Raw genomic sequence first — 20,803 nt, 5'->3', positions numbered from 1 at the left:
ACAGTTTTAAATAAATAAATATTAAGCTCTTATATTGAATTTTTTTTTTGTAATCGAGCACTTTGTTGGAATTCTTTCCCATAAAACAGTAATATATATATATATATATATATATATATATATATATATATATATATATATATATTAAAAAAGACTATTTGTATATCAAATAGATCATTGCTATAAAATTTAAGTTTTCACAGACACAATTATATATTACTTCATATTTGAATGGTTAACCAACATAACATTTGTAATCCACGCGGTCAAACGGACACAATTCAATTAGCGATATAAAATTAAAAAGAAAAATGTCTCCCATTAACTTTAGAGATAATTACATTTACTTAACCTAATTAGATTTTATTTTAATCATATATATATACACCCACACCTACTTACATATATACATATACATACACACATATCTCTACTTTTATATAAAAACCACTTTGTGTTTGTGTGTGTGTGTCTGTGTGTGTGTCTGTGTCTGTGAGAGAGAGAGAGAGAGAGAGAGAGAGAGAGAGAGAGAGAGAGAGTTCTTTCCTCATAGGTTCCAAAACGGCTGAGCCTATCTTTTGCAAATTTCAGACAAAAGTAATTTATATGTCTGGCAGTGTTCTTAGATATGTTTTGTACAGAAATGTATCTGATAAGTATCGAAAATCGAAAAAAATCCGATCCTAAAAATAGTCTTCCTTTCTGATAGATAAAAAAGAATTTTTACAAGAGAATATTTTTCAGTTACACCGGTCAAAGAAGATAATTTTCAACAAATCCAGAAGGATTCAATTCTCAGCAAATGAGTTGTTCTTAAAAAACAAGGCCGATAGCCATTAGTCGCGTGCTCTCGTGTAATAAATGAATGCGTGAATGTAGGATTGACAAGAAATTCTTAAAGATAAACTAAAATGACCGAAAAATGGGCTGAAATGACTTAAATAAATAAAAAGTAAATGATTTAGAATGACTTTAATGAACTTAAGGATGAATTGAATGACCTTAAGAATGACTTGAATGCTTAAAAAATAACTGGAATCCTTCAAAAACAACTTGAATGATCTGGAGAATGATTTAAATGGCTTTGAGACTGGCTAGTTGTAAAGTGGGTGATCATTTTACACTAAATTAATACAGAAAAATGATCCCCCACTTTATATCACAAAGTTACAAACATAAGTACAGCATGTAGTAAGTCAGATACTACACTTTGATCTTGGCCAAAAGGTCAAGAAAAACTTAAAAAGCTAAGATCAGCATCTATTAACAACAGACCTTTGATCTTAACCAAAAAGGCTAAGCACAAACGTGTTACGGACAGACCGACCGACCGACCGACCGAGAGAGTGACTTATAGAGTCGCTTGCACGTGACTAAAAACAAAACTATCGTAATCTGGAGATATAGCCCAGTGGTAGAGTATTCGACTGCAGATCGAATGGTCCCTGTTTAAGCCCACGTGTATCTCACTATTCTATTTTATTTTTTTCTTATTAATGATTTCAATTTACGATAAAAGAAAGGGTACCATTTCAAGTCGCCGCAAATCATTTCTTTGTTTGCATATTTTAAAACTAAACATGAATCAGAAGTTTCTTTTCCAGAGCATTCATGGTCAAACCCAAATATCAGCTGACGTGATATTATAAACAAACACAGATGGAATTTGATGAATGACATTATCATTATTATATATATATATATATATATATATATATATATATATATATATATATATATATTGCGAATTAGTCCCCCGAGCAAATTATTCCTCAAAATATAAAATATTCAATAAAGGATTGATTCTATAATAATACATACACAATCTGCATAAATTAAAATATAATGCCGGGCGTTTAGCGAGTACTTATATATACACACGTACACACATATATGCCCACAGCCATGTATATATTTTCATATATATATATATATATATATATATATATATAGCTAAAGAGTGATCTCAATTCTATAAGAGGAGACTTATCAGGAGATTATAAAGCTCAACAAGTATCTTTGGAGCTTATACAGGAGATCTAGGAATGGGAAATGAAGTCACAAAAACTATATATTGGTGAATATAGTTTGGTTCATCTATTCAATAAGGGAATGCAAACAATTAGTTGGGGAATAAAAGGGACTGTTTATGCCAAGGCATTTCGAAGCCTAATGCTTCTTATCAGAAGAATAGAGAAGATGCTAGGTAACATAGTGGGGATGTGGCGGCTAGCATATTATATGGAGTGTAATGTAGAAAGGTGTATAGGGTCTTTATCATAGTCTTAAATGGATGTGGTATATGTTTTAGGGTTAAGTTGGGGGTATAGTGTGGATGGGTGGTAATTCTATTTTATCGGTGTTTAAGATGTCTATTATCTATGGAGGGACCTTTTGACAGATGAAACTGAAACAACAGCACTATGAAATGGTGTATAATTTTGGGAGGGGTATTATGGTGGTGATTTAAAGCGAATGGGTATATACTAAGCAGAGATTGAGCAAGAGGGAATTACATGAGGTGTTCTGTTCCAGGGTTTTAATTCATTGGAGCGAGGGAGGGTTCGGAAGTTAGTTAAGTGAGCAAGTTATGGGGTTGGTCTGGGTGGGTAGTTGTAACCTCATAACCTTACAACTACCCACCCAGACCCACCCCATAACTTGCTTACACTCTATATAATACGCTCTTCTTTTATCTTAGAATTCGATAAAACTCCCCCAACATCATATATAATTTTAATTGATCTATTTCGTTCCTAATGAATCCCACGCTAGCCGCCACATCCCCACTATGTTACCTAGCATCTTCTTTACTCTTCTGATGAGAAGCATTAGGCTGTGAAATGCCTTGGCATAAAGAGTCCGTTCTATCCCACAACTAATTGTTTGTATTCCCTTATTGAATAAATGAACCAATCTATATTCACCAATATACAGTTTTTGTGACTTTATTTCCCATTCATATATATATATATATATATATATATATATATATATATATATATATGTATTTTTACTGAATTTTTGGAATGTTCTTATTTTTAAATTACTTCTTCATGTTTTTTACTTGTTTTCAAATACATTATGACGGAGTTTATATTTGCGAGTTACTTCGATTTGTATTAAGCGATCTAATCATCGATAATAATTAATTTCTAATATAATATACATGTTTAATAATAATTAATTTCTAATATAATATACATGTTTAATAATAATTAATTTCTAATATAATATACATGTTTAATAATAATTAATTTCTAATGTGGTAATTAAAGACAGGGACGTACTCATTTCTCTTATGCTTGCATGACTATATGAAGTCCTACTTCTTGTCATTTCAGCCCCCCCCCCTTTTTTATATTATTCAATTCAGAATTTTATCATGATTTCTGTTACCTAGTCAAGTTCTAAGTGGGATAGAAAATACTTATTTTTATGTAAACAACATTCTTACCATTTCTTGCCTTTTACTTAATAAATTCTTCTAATGTACCATTCTATAATATGATTCGAGGGCACATAGATTGCAGTGCCTACTTTTATTTCGTGTATATTTTGTAGCTCTTCGTAATATTGACAATTTTAATTTGTACTCTATGATGTAGATTGTACTCTAAAGATGTTGATTTATTATTTCCTCAGTTTTTTTTCTATCCAGTAACTTGTTCACTTTCTTTAATTGCTTTATTTATTTTAACGTTATTAAAACTTATTATAGCTTTTACTAGATTAACAGATGTTGAGAATGACTATTTTACTGTATTTTTATTTGTGAGTTTACTTATGTTACTACATTTAGGAAAGAATCTGGTAAAATTCTTTTGGCAAGTTATTTTTGATATGTGCACTGTAAGGCGGGTTGAACCACATACACTCTCTATTTTTATTCCCGTGATGTATGCCTGGCATTGTGATCAGATCTTAGCCTATTTTAATGCTTTAAGAATTTTATGTTTAGTTTGTTAGGTTCATTTTAAGGTCAAACAGGTTTTTCTTTTAAATCAGCATATAAGAAATGCAGTTATAATACTTATAACAACTTAATTTTAGGTGAACTTAAGAAAAACTATGAAGTTACGAATGAAAGATTTCGTCGATATTGATGTCTCAGCATGGAACCTACTCCAAAATTAAGATACATAACAATATTAAAGTTTTCACTCCTAAGTGCAGAAGTTTTATGCTAAAAGACCACAAAGAATGATTTAAAATAATCCTAGCATAAGATTGATCTACCCAAGTATGAGGTGCCTTCAATAATTTCCAGAATATTTTGTACATGGATTTAAAATTGTCATAGGCTCTTGAAAATTCAGTATGTTATTGCTATACATCTTACAAGATGACTAACCAATTTTTACAATCTAAGGTTCAAATGAACAGCTGCAGCAGGAATTAGAATACACCCTACTAAATCCTGATTGTTACAGTTGATGAATTTCAAAAATGCAATCGGGGAGCGAGGACACTTTTGAAGAATGGTATTCAATAAAATTCTGTTTTAAACTTGGAAAAAATGCCACAAAAACATATGGAATGCTTCAGACTGCTTTTGGACCATCTTGCATGAATCGGGCATCAGTTTGTGAGTGGCATAAGAGATTCAATAAAAGCAGGGAGTCTGTGGTGGATAATGAGGGGTGTAGGAAGAGTAAGGAAGTCAGAACACCAGAGTTGATTGGTCAAATAAAGAATTTCATGGATAAGGGCCGTCGTGTGTCTTTAGAAAAATTACCTGCACAGTTTGATGTCAGTGTGAGAACTGTACACAAATATTTGCGAGGAACTGAAGATGGTGAAGATTTGTATGAATGCATGTATGTATATATATATATATATATATATATATATATACATATATATATATATATATATATATATATATATATATATATATATATATATATATATATATATATATATATATATAAGTTTAGTGGTTAAAGTTAAATTCTGAAAATCAAAATATAAACACATATATTCGAGTTAATAATTTATTGTTTGGTACAAGGAATATATAGAGGGGAGTTATATTAATTTCCTTAATCCATGGATTTTCAATACTGGCTCATATTATCAGAGGAAATGAAATGCAATTAGCAAAGTGTTCAGCTGTGAATAAACACGTATTTTGCTTTTCAGCACATATATTGAAAAAGTTATTTGAATGGTGAATAATAGTTAAAGGAAAAGGAATTTAATACAACCTGGGCAGTCCATTGTCGGAAGCAGTCAATATCTTCCGGGGTATTATTACCAGATCAGAGGAATAGTGGTCCAGGTGAGAAGCCAGCAATCCTATTTAACAAAAATGTTTGGTTGCTCCATGCTGTTATTTCGAAGGGTATACGAAGCGGTAGGTGTATCAAAATTTTTGTAGGAATTTTTTACACCCCTAACACAAAACTGCGAATAAAATATAAAAAACTCATAATTTCTCTTTTAAAAGTGTGTTGTTTATTTTCTTTATGGATTATACTTCCAAAATAAACTATTGAAGTTGTATAAAATGTAATAGTAATATTATGCTTTTATTTAAAAAAAAAAAAGTAATTAAATTAATTGAATTTTACGAGTTCAGTATTTTTCAATTTTTTAAATTTAAAAATCTATCAAGATTTTTCTATTGATCCAAAATCCTTGTGGGTGTGAAGGCAGTTCATCAAATAGTAAATCAACGTTCAATTCCATGGCATATATTTCCGTCGGTGATGAAATTTGTACGCTGAGTCATATATGTATATCTAGGGTGCGAGAGTCTGCGAAAAGTAGTAGGCCTAGATTGATAAATGCTGGGAGAGATGCTTCTGAAAGTATTACTTCAATGTGATATCTAACAGGATATTTCACTTGATCTTTAATCTGTGACTTATCTCGCTTATATATATATATATATATATATATATATATATATATATATATATATATATATATATATATATCATAATGTCTTTGATTGGTCCCCCTTGAAAGGCACATTATTACAGTTAATGGTTTCATATAAGGTGACCAGTAAAACTGGCCTTGTGCCATTTTTCAGCTTCGTTTCGATTATTATCTCTGTTGATAAAATCTCAATAGTTGATAAAACAAACAGGAGAAATGCAGGTGAAACTTTGCTTCTCAACTTGAAATCTAATCAGATCCAAGATTCTAATTAAAAGTCAGACAATGCTATTATCGTGGCAGACATTTCTCTTTGAACCGACCGATTGGAACAAACATTTACGTGGGCAGAGACGGAAAAGTTTCAGCGATTTTTCACGAAGAAGTACAAAACGATTTTGAAGTTTTTTTTTTTTGACATTAATCAATCTTAAGCAATTTTCTTTTTGTCGGATTCGAATTTAACAGACGGAAATGTCAGCAGGATGATTGCATGGTCGATTGCAAAAGCTGACAATGTTCATTTTAGTTTTGAAACACTTATGATATTTGTCTTCAGATGCGTCTATTATAGTTGCATATATAGTTATGAAAATACTATTTCAAACAAAAATGTAACAGACCAATAAAAATACTATTTCAAACAAAAATGTAACAGACCAATAAATACTATTTCAAACAAAAATGTAACAGACCAATGAAAGTACTATTTCAAATAAAAATATAACAGACTAATGAAAATGCTATTTCAAACAAAAATGTAACAGACCAATGAAAATGTAACAGATCAATAAAAATACTATTTCAAACAAAAATGTAACAGACCAATAAAAATACTATTTCAAACAAAAATGTAACAGACCAATAAAAATACTATTTAAAACAAAAATGTAACAGACCAATGAAAATACTATTTCAAACAAAAATGTGACGGACCAATAAAAATATTATTTGATACAAAAATTTAACAGACCAATAAAAATACTATTTCATACAAAAATGTAACAGACTAATAAAAATACTATTTCATACAAAAATGTAACAGACAAATAAAAATACTATTTCATACAAAAATGTAACAGACCAATAAAAATACTATTTCATACAAAAATGTAACAGACCAATGAAATTGCTATTTCATACAAAAATGTGACGGACCACGGAAAATGCTATTTCATACAAAAATGTAGCAGACCAATGAAAATGTAACAGACTAATGAAAATGATATTTCAACGAAAAATGTAACAAATAAAAATGATATTTATAACAATTATGAAACAGGCCAATGAAATGCTATTTCATACAAAAATGTAACAGACCAATCAAAATTCTGTGCCCAATCAACCAAAATGCCATCTAAAATGTAATAAAAATGCATTTAAAAATTACAGTGTAAAGGAATAATAAAGATATTAAAAAATCAACCGATTAAACAAACAACAACATTATTTTAAGCTATTTTAAACTTAAGAATGGAAGACCAAGGAAAACGTTTTTTTCAAACGTGAATATTATAGACTAATGAAAGTGTTATTTCAAACGTGAATGTGACAGACCAATGAAAATGTTATTACAAACATAAATGTAACAGACCAATGAAAATGTTATTACAAACGTGAATGTGACGGACCAATGAAAATGTTATTTCAAATGTGAATGTTGCAGGCCAAAGTTTGTTCGAAACATATTCGAATTGAAATTTGATTTTACTGAGACAGAATGGAAAAGTTAACTGAAATGAAATAAAATAGTAACTATATTTGAAATACAAATTTAATAAGTGAGACATATTTTATAGAATATAATTTAGTAATGACGAATTTCATGTTTGGTGTTTTCTTTCATTTCAATAAAATGTATCAACATGTATATCATTCACTGCTCCATATTAGTAATTAATGTGTATTTATCTGTGCGCGCACATGCACACACACAAACACACAATGAATGAATGACAAAAGTCTATATTCCAAAGTTCATGATGTTGACCATCTTACAATTTATTCCTTTAATTCAGTTGACATTTAAAATTCTTGACAGTATCTGTTTCGTAGCACAAAATCATCACTTAATTATTATATACATCATTGAATCTATTTTGCCCTTAACTCATCAATCAATTAATATATAGATATATGGAAAACAAATCTTGGTCATTCATTCATTATATTGCTCTGTAATTATATTGAGCTTCTTTAATAAGGATTGGTATATATTACAAGGAAATAAAGTATATTTCCTCATATATATATATATATATATATATATATATATATATATATATATATATATATATATATTTATATATATATATATATATATTATTTCAGGTTATTACTTTCCAGAAGTGAAACAACCAATGAAGTTCATACAAGGGTGGTCAATACTGAAGCAGAGCAAAATAAATTTTTATTTGTTTTATATAAGCATTTATATGTTGTTACACATTCATGAGTATGTTTCAATCAGCTAGTTACAAGTAACTAAAGAACTCTTCATGCAATATTGTTTGTGCAAAAGTCTTTTGTATAAGCAATATCGCCTGAGGAGGTCTCTAGTTACTTGTAACTAGCTGATTGAAACATGCTCATGAATGTGTAACAACATATAAATGCTTATGTAAAACAAATAAAGTTTATATATGTATATATATATATATATATATATTTATATATGACTACTTCATTTAATCACATAAATTAATATACGTGTAAATTTATGCGTAAACTTTAAGTATTTACTTCAACACTGCTCAATACGTAGGTAGAGCTAGGTAATAAGTTATAAAATATATATTGCAATTAAGCTACACAGAATATTCCGCATTTCATCCACGCTAGGATTCATCAGGCTTATGCGAGGATTTTGTGGTTGTCTCGCGTTTTTATACACGCCCCTTCTACTGAGTTTTTAGTTAGCCAATCAGCTTTCTAGTTTCCACTGAACCCTTCCTAATCAGCCAATGAGTAGGCACTTACAGGACAAAAGCCCAGTTAACCTCCGTGTGTGCTATTTTAGAGGGGAGCGTAGATATCTAGTGTCCTGACCTATTTTAAACCTAGGTTAAATGTTTTTTGTTTTATTTTTTATGTTAGTTTATATATATATATATCTTATATATCTATAATATAAAGCTGAACATCTGTGTGTGTGTGTGTGTGTGTGTGTGTGTGTGTGTGTGTGTGTTTGTGTCTGTGTGTGTGGTCACGAATAGGCTCCTATATGGTTGACTATTTTTAAAAAACTGCTAACATATAATGATAGAAGATGTATCGAGACACAGGAATGAGTATGTTTGATCTGACAGAACAGTGGTTTATAAAAATTGTGGGGTCTGCGTTAGCGCCTGGCCCCCAAAGTATGGCAGAAAATTTTAAAAAAAACGTTTACAATTTTTTTTGATATAGATGTACATAATAATACTTTAATAAGTATGTTTTAACATAAATAGGGATGGTATAATAAAATTGTGGAGTCTACGTTCGTGCCTGGCCTCCATAGAATGGAAATAGGCACACACTTTAATAAAGACTTTTCATACCTATCTGCGTAAGTATACTTTGATAATTATGTTTTTGAAGAAATATAGTATAATAAAATTAATGAGTGTTCGTTCGTGCCTGACCTCCATAGAACGGAAATATGTCACAAAGTTTAACAAGGTTTTTTAATATAGATCCGCAGAATATTGTGATAAGTGTTTCAGTGTGAACAGGTATGGTATAATAAATGATGGGGTTTATCTATTTTATTTTTACTTTCATCATATTTTACTTTGCTTTTGATACCCCCAAATTCGAAGCTATCTCTTTACAACCCTTCCTTTTCATAACCTATCATACTTTAATAAATCAGAGTCCATTTTCTGTAGGCTGTTTTTGAACCTAGTCAACGACGGGTACTTTTGCTAGTATATATATATATATATATATATATGATAATTTATGTATATGTATGTTTATTTTATTTGTTTATTTTCTATTGTTATTGGTAGTTTTAAAATTGTTTTGTATCGCTATACTAGTTATCCTGTGTACAGAGTTGTTCGCTATTTCTCTCCTACAGTTTAATAGATGTTAGGGTTCTTTTAAAGTATAGGTTAGCAAATTTTTCATGAAGGCATAATCTATATGGATCGTCTAGGTATATATATATATATATATATATATATATATATATATACATATATATATATATATATATATATATATATATAGTAAGTAATTTATAAAATATATATGGCGATTAAGCTACACTGAATATTCCGCGTTTCATCCACTCTAGGACTCTTCAGGCCTATGCGCGAATTCTGTGGTTGTTTATCGTTTTTATGTGCTCCTCTTCTATTGAGATTTTAGTTAGACAATCAGCTTTCTAGTATCCACCGCGCCCTTCCTATCAGCCAATGGGCATGCATTTATCGGAAAAAGGATCTGTTTTAAAACTAGGTTAGTGTTTTTTTTATTGTTAGTTTATATATAAATATATATATGTGTACATACTTATATGCACATTATATTATATATATATACATGCATATATGTGTGATCGTTTATGTATATTCATGTATATTTATTTATTTGTTTATTTTCTATTGTTTTTCTTAGTTTTAAAACTATTTCGTATTGCTATCCTAGAGTAAATTTTATCTAATGAACACAGTTATTTGCTATTTCTCTTCTACAGTTTAATAGATATTGGGGTTCTTTAAAGTACAGGATAGCAAATTTTTCATGAAGGCATAATCTACATGGGTCATCTAGGTCCCTACACGTGGAAGCTTGTCTTATTATTTTCTATTCAGCTACCGGCGAATGTCCGCTTTCTTTGAGTTCCCAATAAAAAACACCATATAAAAACAACACTAGCGAATAAATACTGGGAACTCAGTTTGGTTTGGTTGTTTATAGTGGATTTTGTTTTTTGTTCCCTGCCCTGAAGAACATGAATGAGTTTTGCAATGGCAGAGGGAAAAGGGTTACAGTATTTATGTTTAGTACATTTTAAGTTAGGAAACTAGTCAGGAAGTGGGGAAGATAGAAAGAGAAAGGGGAAATGGGAAGAAGGAAAAGGGGGAAAGGGTCGGTTATCGTTTTTGTTTTTGATTTTGCAGAACATAAGTTTGGCAAAAGAAAGTAAACAAAAAAGCATCAATATTAAGTTTATTTCGTCTCAGGATACCAACATCTTCAGACAACCTGATCTAGCAGCACCAGGTACCCGTTTGATGCATAGTTAGTGAGTAATAGGGGTTACTATATAGGTATTAGCATTTAATGCAAAAAATGAACGCAAATTTTATCATATTCAATTTTCAAATGGACCAAAATACTCATTTTAAGTAAACGCACTATAATTTTAAACGTTTTTAACGTGCAAAAACTCTAGTATATATTGACAATATATTCACAGATTCATTTCTATCATGGAAAAAAAACGCAATATTCAGGACAGAGCATCAACATACGATGGGGTTTAAATGACGAATAAAATAAAAATTTACACAATTTATTGGATGATTAAATGTTCAAAAACAAGTAATACTCTAAAGATGTTATCCTTATTTAATGGAGTTTCCAAAATTCATACAATTCTCTTCAGAGAAAATAGATATCAAATTATATTAAAAGGGAACATTATTAATAGGGCTGTGACCACAGCATATTCTTTTCATTGTTTTGACTCGAGTATATATTTTATATGTTTTTATATAGACGGATGTGTTTCTCGGTTGATTAAATGTGTCTAACTGTGTGGGATATATAACCGAGAGTCAAAAGAATGAAAAGAATATTCTGTTGTCACAGAATTATTAAGTATCAAAATTGAATACCTTAAATAATAGATGTGACTCAAGTTTGAAAGAACAAGGAGGAAGATAAAGTCAATGGAAAATCACAAATAATCTGAAAATGAAACCTGATAAGTGTGATCAGTTGATGAGATAGGTCCCGCATTATAAATTTCTGTAGAAATGTTGATTAAAAGTTGCTCCATAATGTGTTTATCAAGAAATGTAACATTTTCACATCTTGGCTCCTCCAAGGCAAGCTAGAAATATACATAAATAGGACGTTCCAAACGTAATGACTCCTATTTTTTCCGCCCAGATCAGAGGGGAGTGCATCGTTATGATGACTGAACTTGTGCATTCGAAACCTACAAGTTTCTTCTCTCTGATGCAGATATTGACGGTGCCAGACTCTAAGAACGCAACCCCCTGTCATGGCCGTGCATCAGAAGCAGAGATGCATCATTGAATTCTTGGCAAAGGTACATTAAGAATAGTGGTGATCATGTGAAAAAAGAAATGTTGAATCACAAAAGATCACTCGTTTTAATAGTACCACTCCCGTCTTTGTAGCTCTTTAATTTTTTGAGTTAAAAGCATAGGAGGCTTTACTTTTGGAACAACCTTCATATGACAAAGCGTACTCTGAATGCCTATGCACAGCCATCATTATCGCTAGCATTAAGAATGGTGGTAACTATGTAGAAAAAGAAATTCTGGAATGCAAAAGGTCACTCGTTTTAATGATATCACTCCCGTCTTTGTAGCCTTTCAACTTTTGGAGTTGAAAAAAAATAGGAGGATTTACTTTTAGAATGGCATTCATAACAAAGTACGCTCCAGACGTCCATGCACAACCATCGTTTGTTGCTGGCAAGTGCATTGAGAATGATAGTGACTAAGTAAAAAAATAAATTCTGGAACACAGAAGGTCACATGTTTTAATGGTACCACTACTGTCTTTGTAGTTCTTCAACTTTTTTGAGTAAAAAAATTATAGGAGTATTTACTTCTGGAACAACCCTCATATAAGAAAAATGTGCTTCCATCCGTTTCATGCAAAAGTTAGCAAGATAATATCTGCCCTTTTCTATCCCTCAGATAAAAACGGGAGATGAGGGAAAGCAAGAAAGCAAATTGCAAATATGACAATCACCTCAGACTAACCTTATCATCTGAATTGGTTGGTTGGTTGGTTGGTTGGTTGGTTGTTTTACGACATATCAACCCTTGTCAGGTTATTTAATACCGAATCCAAAGATTTAAGAAAATTTTTTTAATAGAATATATTTGTTTTTAAGTCGGTTTCTATTTAACCCATAGTTGGGACCCTAACAGTTATTACCACTCCAGGTCAGATTGGACCTGGGAGCAATGGCAATTAAAGGGTGGCTCCACACTCCTCAAAGCCTGCAAGCTGGGGCCTCACCACTGGATATAGTTTAAGGTCATATCCAGGACCTTATCATCTGAAATCAATCGACACATGAAAGTCAATCGTGGGTGTTTTTTGGCGTTTTTTTTCCTTAGTTAATCACAAATAATAATAAAAATATTTATATGGGAAATTAAAATTAAAATTATTTGTTTTTTTGTTTTTTTTACTCACGTTCACCCCTAACAAGGCATATCGCCACTTGAACATCAGGGGCTACTATTTAAGACCATACCTAGGGAAAATAAGCAAGATGTTTATTTCCATTACATTTAACCTTTTTCATATCAGTACAGTCAGGGAAGGAGATAGCAGGAAGGGAATTCAAAAGTCTAGCTGTTCGAGGGAAGAAACTGTTAGAGTTAATTAATTAACGTAATTCTATGATTTTATACGTTTGTAATAAATCTAAGTAAATAGCAAGTATAATTTTTCGCATCAATTTTTACGGAGGCTGTACTATAGTAAAACAATATCCCCTGTTATTTTCTGTTTACGTATTTAATTAATACCAGTTGCAAAATTTACTTTCATTTTTTTAAAACTTTTCTCAAAGGTAATTAGAGCACAAACAGTTTGTAAAAACTTACCTGAACGATAGACACTAGAGAGTAGACACATGAAAAAGTAAATCAATTCAAATCAGTGCTAATTTATTGATCGTTGCAGCATGGTTAAAAGTATCGTAAATCTATCGCTCTGTAAATCTATTGCTCTGTAAATCTATTGCTCTGTAAATCTATTGCTCTGTAAATCTATTGCTCTGTAAATCTATTGCTCTGTAAATCTATTGCTCTGTAAATCTATTGTTCTGTAAATCTATTGCTCTGTAAATCTATTGTTCTGTAAATCTATTGCTCTGTAAATCTATTGCTCTGTAAATCTATTGTTCTGTAAATCTATTGCTCTGTAAATCTATTGTTCTGTAAATCTATTGCTCTGTAAATCTATTGCTCTGTAAATCTATTGTTCTGTAAATCTATTGCTCTGTAAATCTATTGTTCTGTAAATCTATTGCTCTGTAAATCTATTGCTCTGTAAATCTATTGCTCTGTAAATCTATTGCTCTGTAAATCTATTGTTCTGTAAATCTATTGTTCGTAACAGTTCATTTAACAGTTTAGTGATTTTGAAGAAAAACTTTTTTAATAGAATATATTTGTTTTTTTTCAAGTCGGTTTCTATTTAACCCATAGTTGGGACCCTAACAGTTACTACCACTCTGGGTCAGAGTGGACCTGGGAGCAATGGCAATTAAAGGGTGGCTCCACACTCCCCAAAGTCCACAAGCTGGGGCCTCACCATCGGATATAGTTTAAGGTCATATCCAGGACCAATATGTTCTTTGAATGTAAACACCCACATATACATGCAACAATAGGAGAACATTTAACCACGAGACGTCACACACGGTATATATTATTACGTTAAAAAGATATCAGTTATATAGATGCTGTTTATATACCGCCCAACCATACAGCACAAGAAGGCAGGATGTCATGATAGTTAACACGAAGAAAAAGTTCTGTCAGATCATAGATTTTGATGTTCCAGCAAACCATAGAGTAAAGACAGAAATGGAGCAAATGCACAGAACTGGCCAGAAAGCTCAAAGGTATATGTAAGATGATTGGTTGGTTAGTTGGTTGGTTGTTTTTGTTTCACGGCATATCAACCCTTTTCGGGTTATTTAATGCCAAATCCAAAGATTTTGAAGAAAAATTTTTTTTAATAGAATATATTTGTTGTTTTCACGTCGGTTTCTATTTAACCCATAGTTGGGACCCTAACAGGTACTACCACTCCAGGTCAGAGTGGACCTGGGAGCAATGGTAATTAAAGAGTGGCTCCACACTCCCCAAAGCCCACAAGCTGGGGCCTCACCACTGGATATAGTTTAAGGTCATATCCAGGACCCCCATTGAGGGACTTTTACCCTCTGCAGGGGGGGGGGGGGTCGGCGTATTCTAATGCCCCACCGACAGGGCCTATATGTAAGATGAAGAAAACCAAAATAACAGTAATAATATTAGGAGCACTAGGAATAATACTGAAAAATTTTGAAAAAAGAAGGGGAGATATTGGAATCAGAGGGATGGCTGAGAAGATACAATCTATAACAATAATGAAAACAGTTGAAATATGAAGGAAACCCCTTGAATGTGCAGACTAACACACATGAGCTACGGGTGCAAGCTGGACATATAGAAACTGCTAAATGTAAAACACAAGAAACGCCACACCGAATCATGAAAACTGAAACTGTATAATTGTAAGTCAACTCCACCCTGCGCCCCCGCCTTCCATGCTTTGTTCTCCTCACACACCTTTTTTTTTTTTAGTGTCACCATAAACTGGTGCCACACGAAATAAGTGAGGAGGGTCAGGGAAGATGGGAAGACCGAGGAGAGAAAGCACTGATCAGACCTCCACTGGACAAGTGTGAAGAGGACTGAGACCTTGGGGACGCTTATCGCCACCCATATTCCAGTGAAGACCAATGGTCGCCACCAATGAGAAACCAAATGGAAAACGGCTAACTAATTTGTAAAGGGTATTAAAAGAGGTGGTGAGTACTGGAAATTTGGGGAGATGTGTTGTCACTCAGATCACAGGCTGTTTTCAAAGAGAATTCTTTGATAATGGCTTGTATGAAAATTCTTAATGAATAATAATAATAATAATAATAATAATAATAATAATAATAATAATAATAATAATAGGTTTATTATTCGTTTTACATGCTGGCATGTGTAGGACGGATTTTAGAAATTGACTTCAAGTCTAACCTATCACTGATCAAATTAGTAGAAGCCCAGCATTCACTCGCATATAGCATTGCACAATTAACATAGCTATTGCAAAAGAGAAATCAATAAAATAAAAGGCGTCAGGAAACAAGAGTTCGAACAGATACATTGAGAGTATTGCCAAGGCTGCTGCAAAGAAGGTGGGCTCTCTCTACCAGGCTAGAAAACTACTTATGCCTGAAAGTATCCTGTATCTCTTTAAGGCCACCATTCGCCTGTGTATGGAGTACTGTTGTCACATTTGGGCTAGTGCATCTGCTACTAGTCTCTCACTCCTGGACAGGGTTCAAAAGAGAGTCGCCAACCTGAAAGCTCTCAAACTGTCATCTAAGCTTCAGCCCTGTCCCATTGATGAGATGTTGTATCCCTCTGCTTGTTCTACAAGTATTTTAATGCTGAATGCTCTGACGAACTACAAAGCACTTGTATCCCTTCGACGTAAATACTCCTGACAAACCTGGCAAGCAGCCAAATCCCACCCCTTCACAGTAGAGATCCCTAAGTGTAAGAATGCCTTCTACTCCAATATTTTATTCCCCAGAACTGCTTGACTTTGGAACTCCCTTCCACGATTCTGCTTTCCCAACTGACATGCAGAAGTTTAAATGTAATGTGAACAGATATCTTGCTGCTCATCTCCCTTCATAATGTCCCTCCAACATATGTTCCCCATAGTAGCCCCCTACTTCAAAGTGGCACTGTGCACTTTGGGATGAAAATTGAATTTTAAAAAAATCAAATTTTCTCTTCAGAATAAAGCATAACAAAATTCAACTAGCAAGGGATCATCATCATCATCATCATCATCATCATCATCATCATCATCATCATCATCCAACTAACCTATCTCTGGCCAGGTTTTATTTACCCCTCTTTCTTTCAAGTTTATTTTCATCATTTCCTCTCATGTTTTCATTAGCTTTCTTCTGTGAACGGATTCTGTTACCTCAACTCATCTACATCTGTTTGTTCCATATTAGCACACCCGAGGTATTGCCGAACTATCTGAGCAAGGTCATTATTATTATTATTATTATTATTATTATTATTATTATTATTATTATTATTATTATCGTGTAGATTGAATTAGATTTATTTTAAAGATAAAAAAGTCAATTCAAAGACAAATATGGTTAAATGACGTTTTAGGAATTTAACTTGACTAGATTCTATAAACAATAACAAGAAGGAATTTTAGATAAATGAAAACAAAATATGTTTTTTGTTTTCAGAAAAGTGGATGAGTGTTAACAATAATAATACCTAGACACATGAAATAGATGTCACCTGATAGGATTCTTTGTGGAAGTGCAAATGACGTAATCACAAAGAAATAGTTTTTAATATATACACGGACGTTAGTTAGAAAAGTGGAAAGTCAGTAGACGAGAGCAGTCGAGGTAGTCCGTAGAGAAGGGCAGTCGAAGGAGTCAGGGAGAAGACACCGTGGAAGCCGGTGACGTCAAGATCCAAAATGTGAAGTTAGAACGTTGTAATCTCCGAATTGTTGAGACAATGTGTGAATAAATGTTGTGTGAAATATAACTTTGTGTGGTGCCACAGGAAGAGGTTGCTACTGGTATGCTAAATGTTCATTGAACTAATAAATGTTTACAGACTCTGTCTATTATATAGACTGCTGGTATTATATACACTCCTATTCTTCTTCACCAAAGAACATTTGTCTAATTCTCCATCAATGGAACATTGTCTTCCACCCCCCCCCCATATCAAGTATTTGTTATCTCCTCAAAATAACATGTCGCTATGTCCACGTCATCATTTCAATCCAGCTCAAGCAAAACATTATTCATCGATAGTTTGATACTGTTATAGGGTTAAATGGTAATAAACGAAAGGGACGCAGGATTTTTAGGAAACGAACATGTATTCACATATATTACAGGCGAAGACAGGTTGAGAATACCATTCCTCAACCGTGGACGTTTGCACACGACCTGCTCCGTCGCGTACCAATCTCCAATCTAACAATCGCCGGGTACCGGTAGTCGTTACCGCAAGTGACGTCACCAGAGGAAGTGGCGGCATGAGATAGTCCATTAATCCCATGGAGGAGCGTTTCCAACAGATAAACCCCAACATATAAACGAACATCCAACATATAAACCAACATATCCAACATATAAACCAACATCCAACATATAAACGAACATATCCAACATATAAACCAACATATCCAACATATAAACCAACATATCCAACATATAAACCAACATATCCAACATATAAACCAACATATCCAACAGATAAACCCCAACATATAAACCAACTTATCCAACATATAAACCGCAGAACTCTCATCCATTCTTTCAAAGTCTCTTGTTCTGTACATGTCTCCCTCTGAGGTCCTCAGATCTAAGCTTGTCTTTAAGATTCTGAAATAGACTAAGAATATAAACATAAAACCCAATTTAAAAAAAGCAAAAGCAATTCCGTATGCATGAGAATAATACGACTTTTTCGGTTGGTTTGATTTTGTTGTTGGCATTGATTTCCTGATTCTTTTCTTGGCATGTCTACGTCATCAATCTGGGTCGTTATTCACACCATAACTGCCACCTCCAAGCGATAGATTGGAGCTTAATACGCAATTAAATAATTATCAATGTTTTTATTGTGATATTGATTCATCATTTTTGGTTTTCTTTAAGTATTATTCATTTCTCAGGCAAAAACGATAGAATTGAAAGTGTGCGTTACTTACCTTCAAGCGTGGAGAGTTTCACTCTGGGATTTGGGTTTTTAGAAACAACAGGGAGAAAGAACCTAAAAGGATACATCAAGTGTTTGATCCGAAATATTCTGCATAATCAAAATCCTCTTGGTAGAATGACCAACGCAAACATCACCAAAGTCAATGTGATTGCTGCCAAAATCGGAGAGAATAATGATCGGCGGTCGTATGGTTGTACAATGAACTTCCAAAAATAAGGTATTCTGAATTCTACAAAAAAAAAAAAAAAAATGAAAAGAAAGATCATTATTTAAAAACAGTTCACGGATATTCTTATTTATTATATTTAAAAGCAATAATTTTACAACATTGTGGGAAAATAAAATGAAACTAACGAGAAATGTAATTGGTTGAAATAACCATATTTATTTGAAAAAATAAATTCATAAAAGTAAACATTTTTATTAAAGAAAAATTCATAATGAAATCAAACAAGCAAAAAATCGTGAAACATAATTGTAATCTGATAGCCGTACGTGTAAGTAAACCCTTCTTCGATCCATAAATTGTTACATTCTTAATATATATATATATATATATATATATATATATATATATATATATATATATAATTATAAAACTCAAATGACCTTGTAACGGGTGTTGTAACCCAACATCCGGTTTAGCGTCCTAATTGCTTCTTTTTTTTCGCGTTTAAATTAAACGATATATCAAAATTTGAATTTAACTTTAAGTATTATGGTATCTGGGTACTTGATGACGAGTGTGGAACCCGCGCAAACATTAGTCTATTTAGTCATGAAAAACTTTTTCAGACCAAAAAAATTTTTTTTTTTTTAAAGAAGCCAAAGAAAACGACAAACTTATTTTAAATTCCAAATTAATCGAGTGTTTTGGCCTTTTTTTTTTTTTTAGTAAATTTCATTCATATTTTTATTTTGTGTTTTTATTTGATTTTAAATTTATTTTTATTTTAATTCATTTTAAATTTATTTTTATTTTATTTGCTTCACTAAATATTTTTTTTGTACATTTATAATAAAAAGAAAATGTTTACACAACTATTTGAGTGGACAAAGGACTTTGATTCGTCTCCTAATTTCCTCAAAGAACGAAAAATACTTGCATCTACGATGCAGTGTAGTGTTTGTCATCAGGCGATGTCTGTCATAAAGTATCGTGACACAAAGATTTTTCGGTGCAAAATTCATAAGAGTCAGAAGACATCCATTAAAAAAGGATCTTTTTTAGAAAACTCTAAGCTAACTTTACAAGAATTTATATTGTGTATGTCTTCTTTTTTTTACAAGGAGGTCACCACTTATCAAGGCCCGGAAGCCACTCAGGGATAAGGGTTATTGTATGTACAGTACATTGTACGTTAGTGTTGAGTTTTCATAAAGTGTTTACTTAAGGGGGCGGTTCATCAGGAATTTGTTTACGTTGGATTTGAAGACATTCAAGTTGTAGTCAGGTGGGAAACAGGCAGACGGAACAGAGTTCCACTGGCGTGCTGTTCTAAGAAAGAAGCTGTGTTCATGGAATCTACGTTTTGATTTAGGCACAGATAGAGAGTGGAGAAAATTTTTGACAGTGGCTTCAGCTAGACGGGTGTTTTCGTAAAAGATTGGCGAGGGGGGACCAGAGATTGGAGCTCAGAGGAGCACTTGCCATGGAAATAATGGTAAAACAAAGACAGGATCGCAACGTCTCTTCTGTGGGAGAGAGGTTGTAGGGAAAAGAAAAAGGCATCCCCCACTAAGCCACAAAGTCTATTTTGTATTCTGTCAAGGCAGGATAGGCTATTTTTAGCAGCTCCTGCCCAAATATGGCAGCAGTATTCCATCCTTGGACGTACTTGGCTTTTATATAGATAGAGAATTGCATCATTAGTGAGATATCTTCTGGAGCGGTAGAAGGAACGCACCATCTTTCCAGCGACCCTGGCCACAGACTTTATGTACGTGTTCCATTTCATATCAGGAGTAAAGGTCAAGCCCAGAAGCTTGTCAAAACATTGAGCTTCTCCTAGGCGAGAGCCATCCATTACAATTGATGACAGATGAGGATCAGAGCGTTGATGGTGTAAACATATGAGCTTGGTTTTAGATGCATTAAAGGTAACCAGCCACGTCTTCCCCCACTGAACTACACGCTCGAG

The 20,803-nt window shown here is 32.5% G+C and overlaps 1 protein-coding gene across 3 annotated transcripts in view; it reads right to left on the bottom strand.

Moving 5' to 3' along the window:
* Positions 1–20,803, bottom strand: part of LOC145261207 (cilia- and flagella-associated protein 74-like) — a 2,330,915-nt gene that overhangs the window by 979,167 nt on the left and 1,330,945 nt on the right. For all 3 annotated transcript variants that reach the window (XM_080119545.1, XM_080119548.1, XM_080119547.1), the window contains exon 33: positions 18,726–18,891. In XM_080119545.1, coding sequence (XP_079975671.1) covers positions 18,726–18,891 — 166 coding nt within the window. The remainder of the gene's footprint in view (positions 1–18,725; positions 18,892–20,803) is intronic.

The sequence above is a fragment of the Euprymna scolopes genome, chromosome 37 (genome assembly GCF_053919585.1).
Source record: "Euprymna scolopes isolate OS-2025 chromosome 37, ASM5391958v1, whole genome shotgun sequence".
NCBI lineage: Eukaryota > Metazoa > Mollusca > Cephalopoda > Sepiida > Sepiolidae > Euprymna > Euprymna scolopes.
Note: the sequence above shows the minus strand (reverse complement) of the source record. Positions and strands in the feature narration are given on the sequence as shown.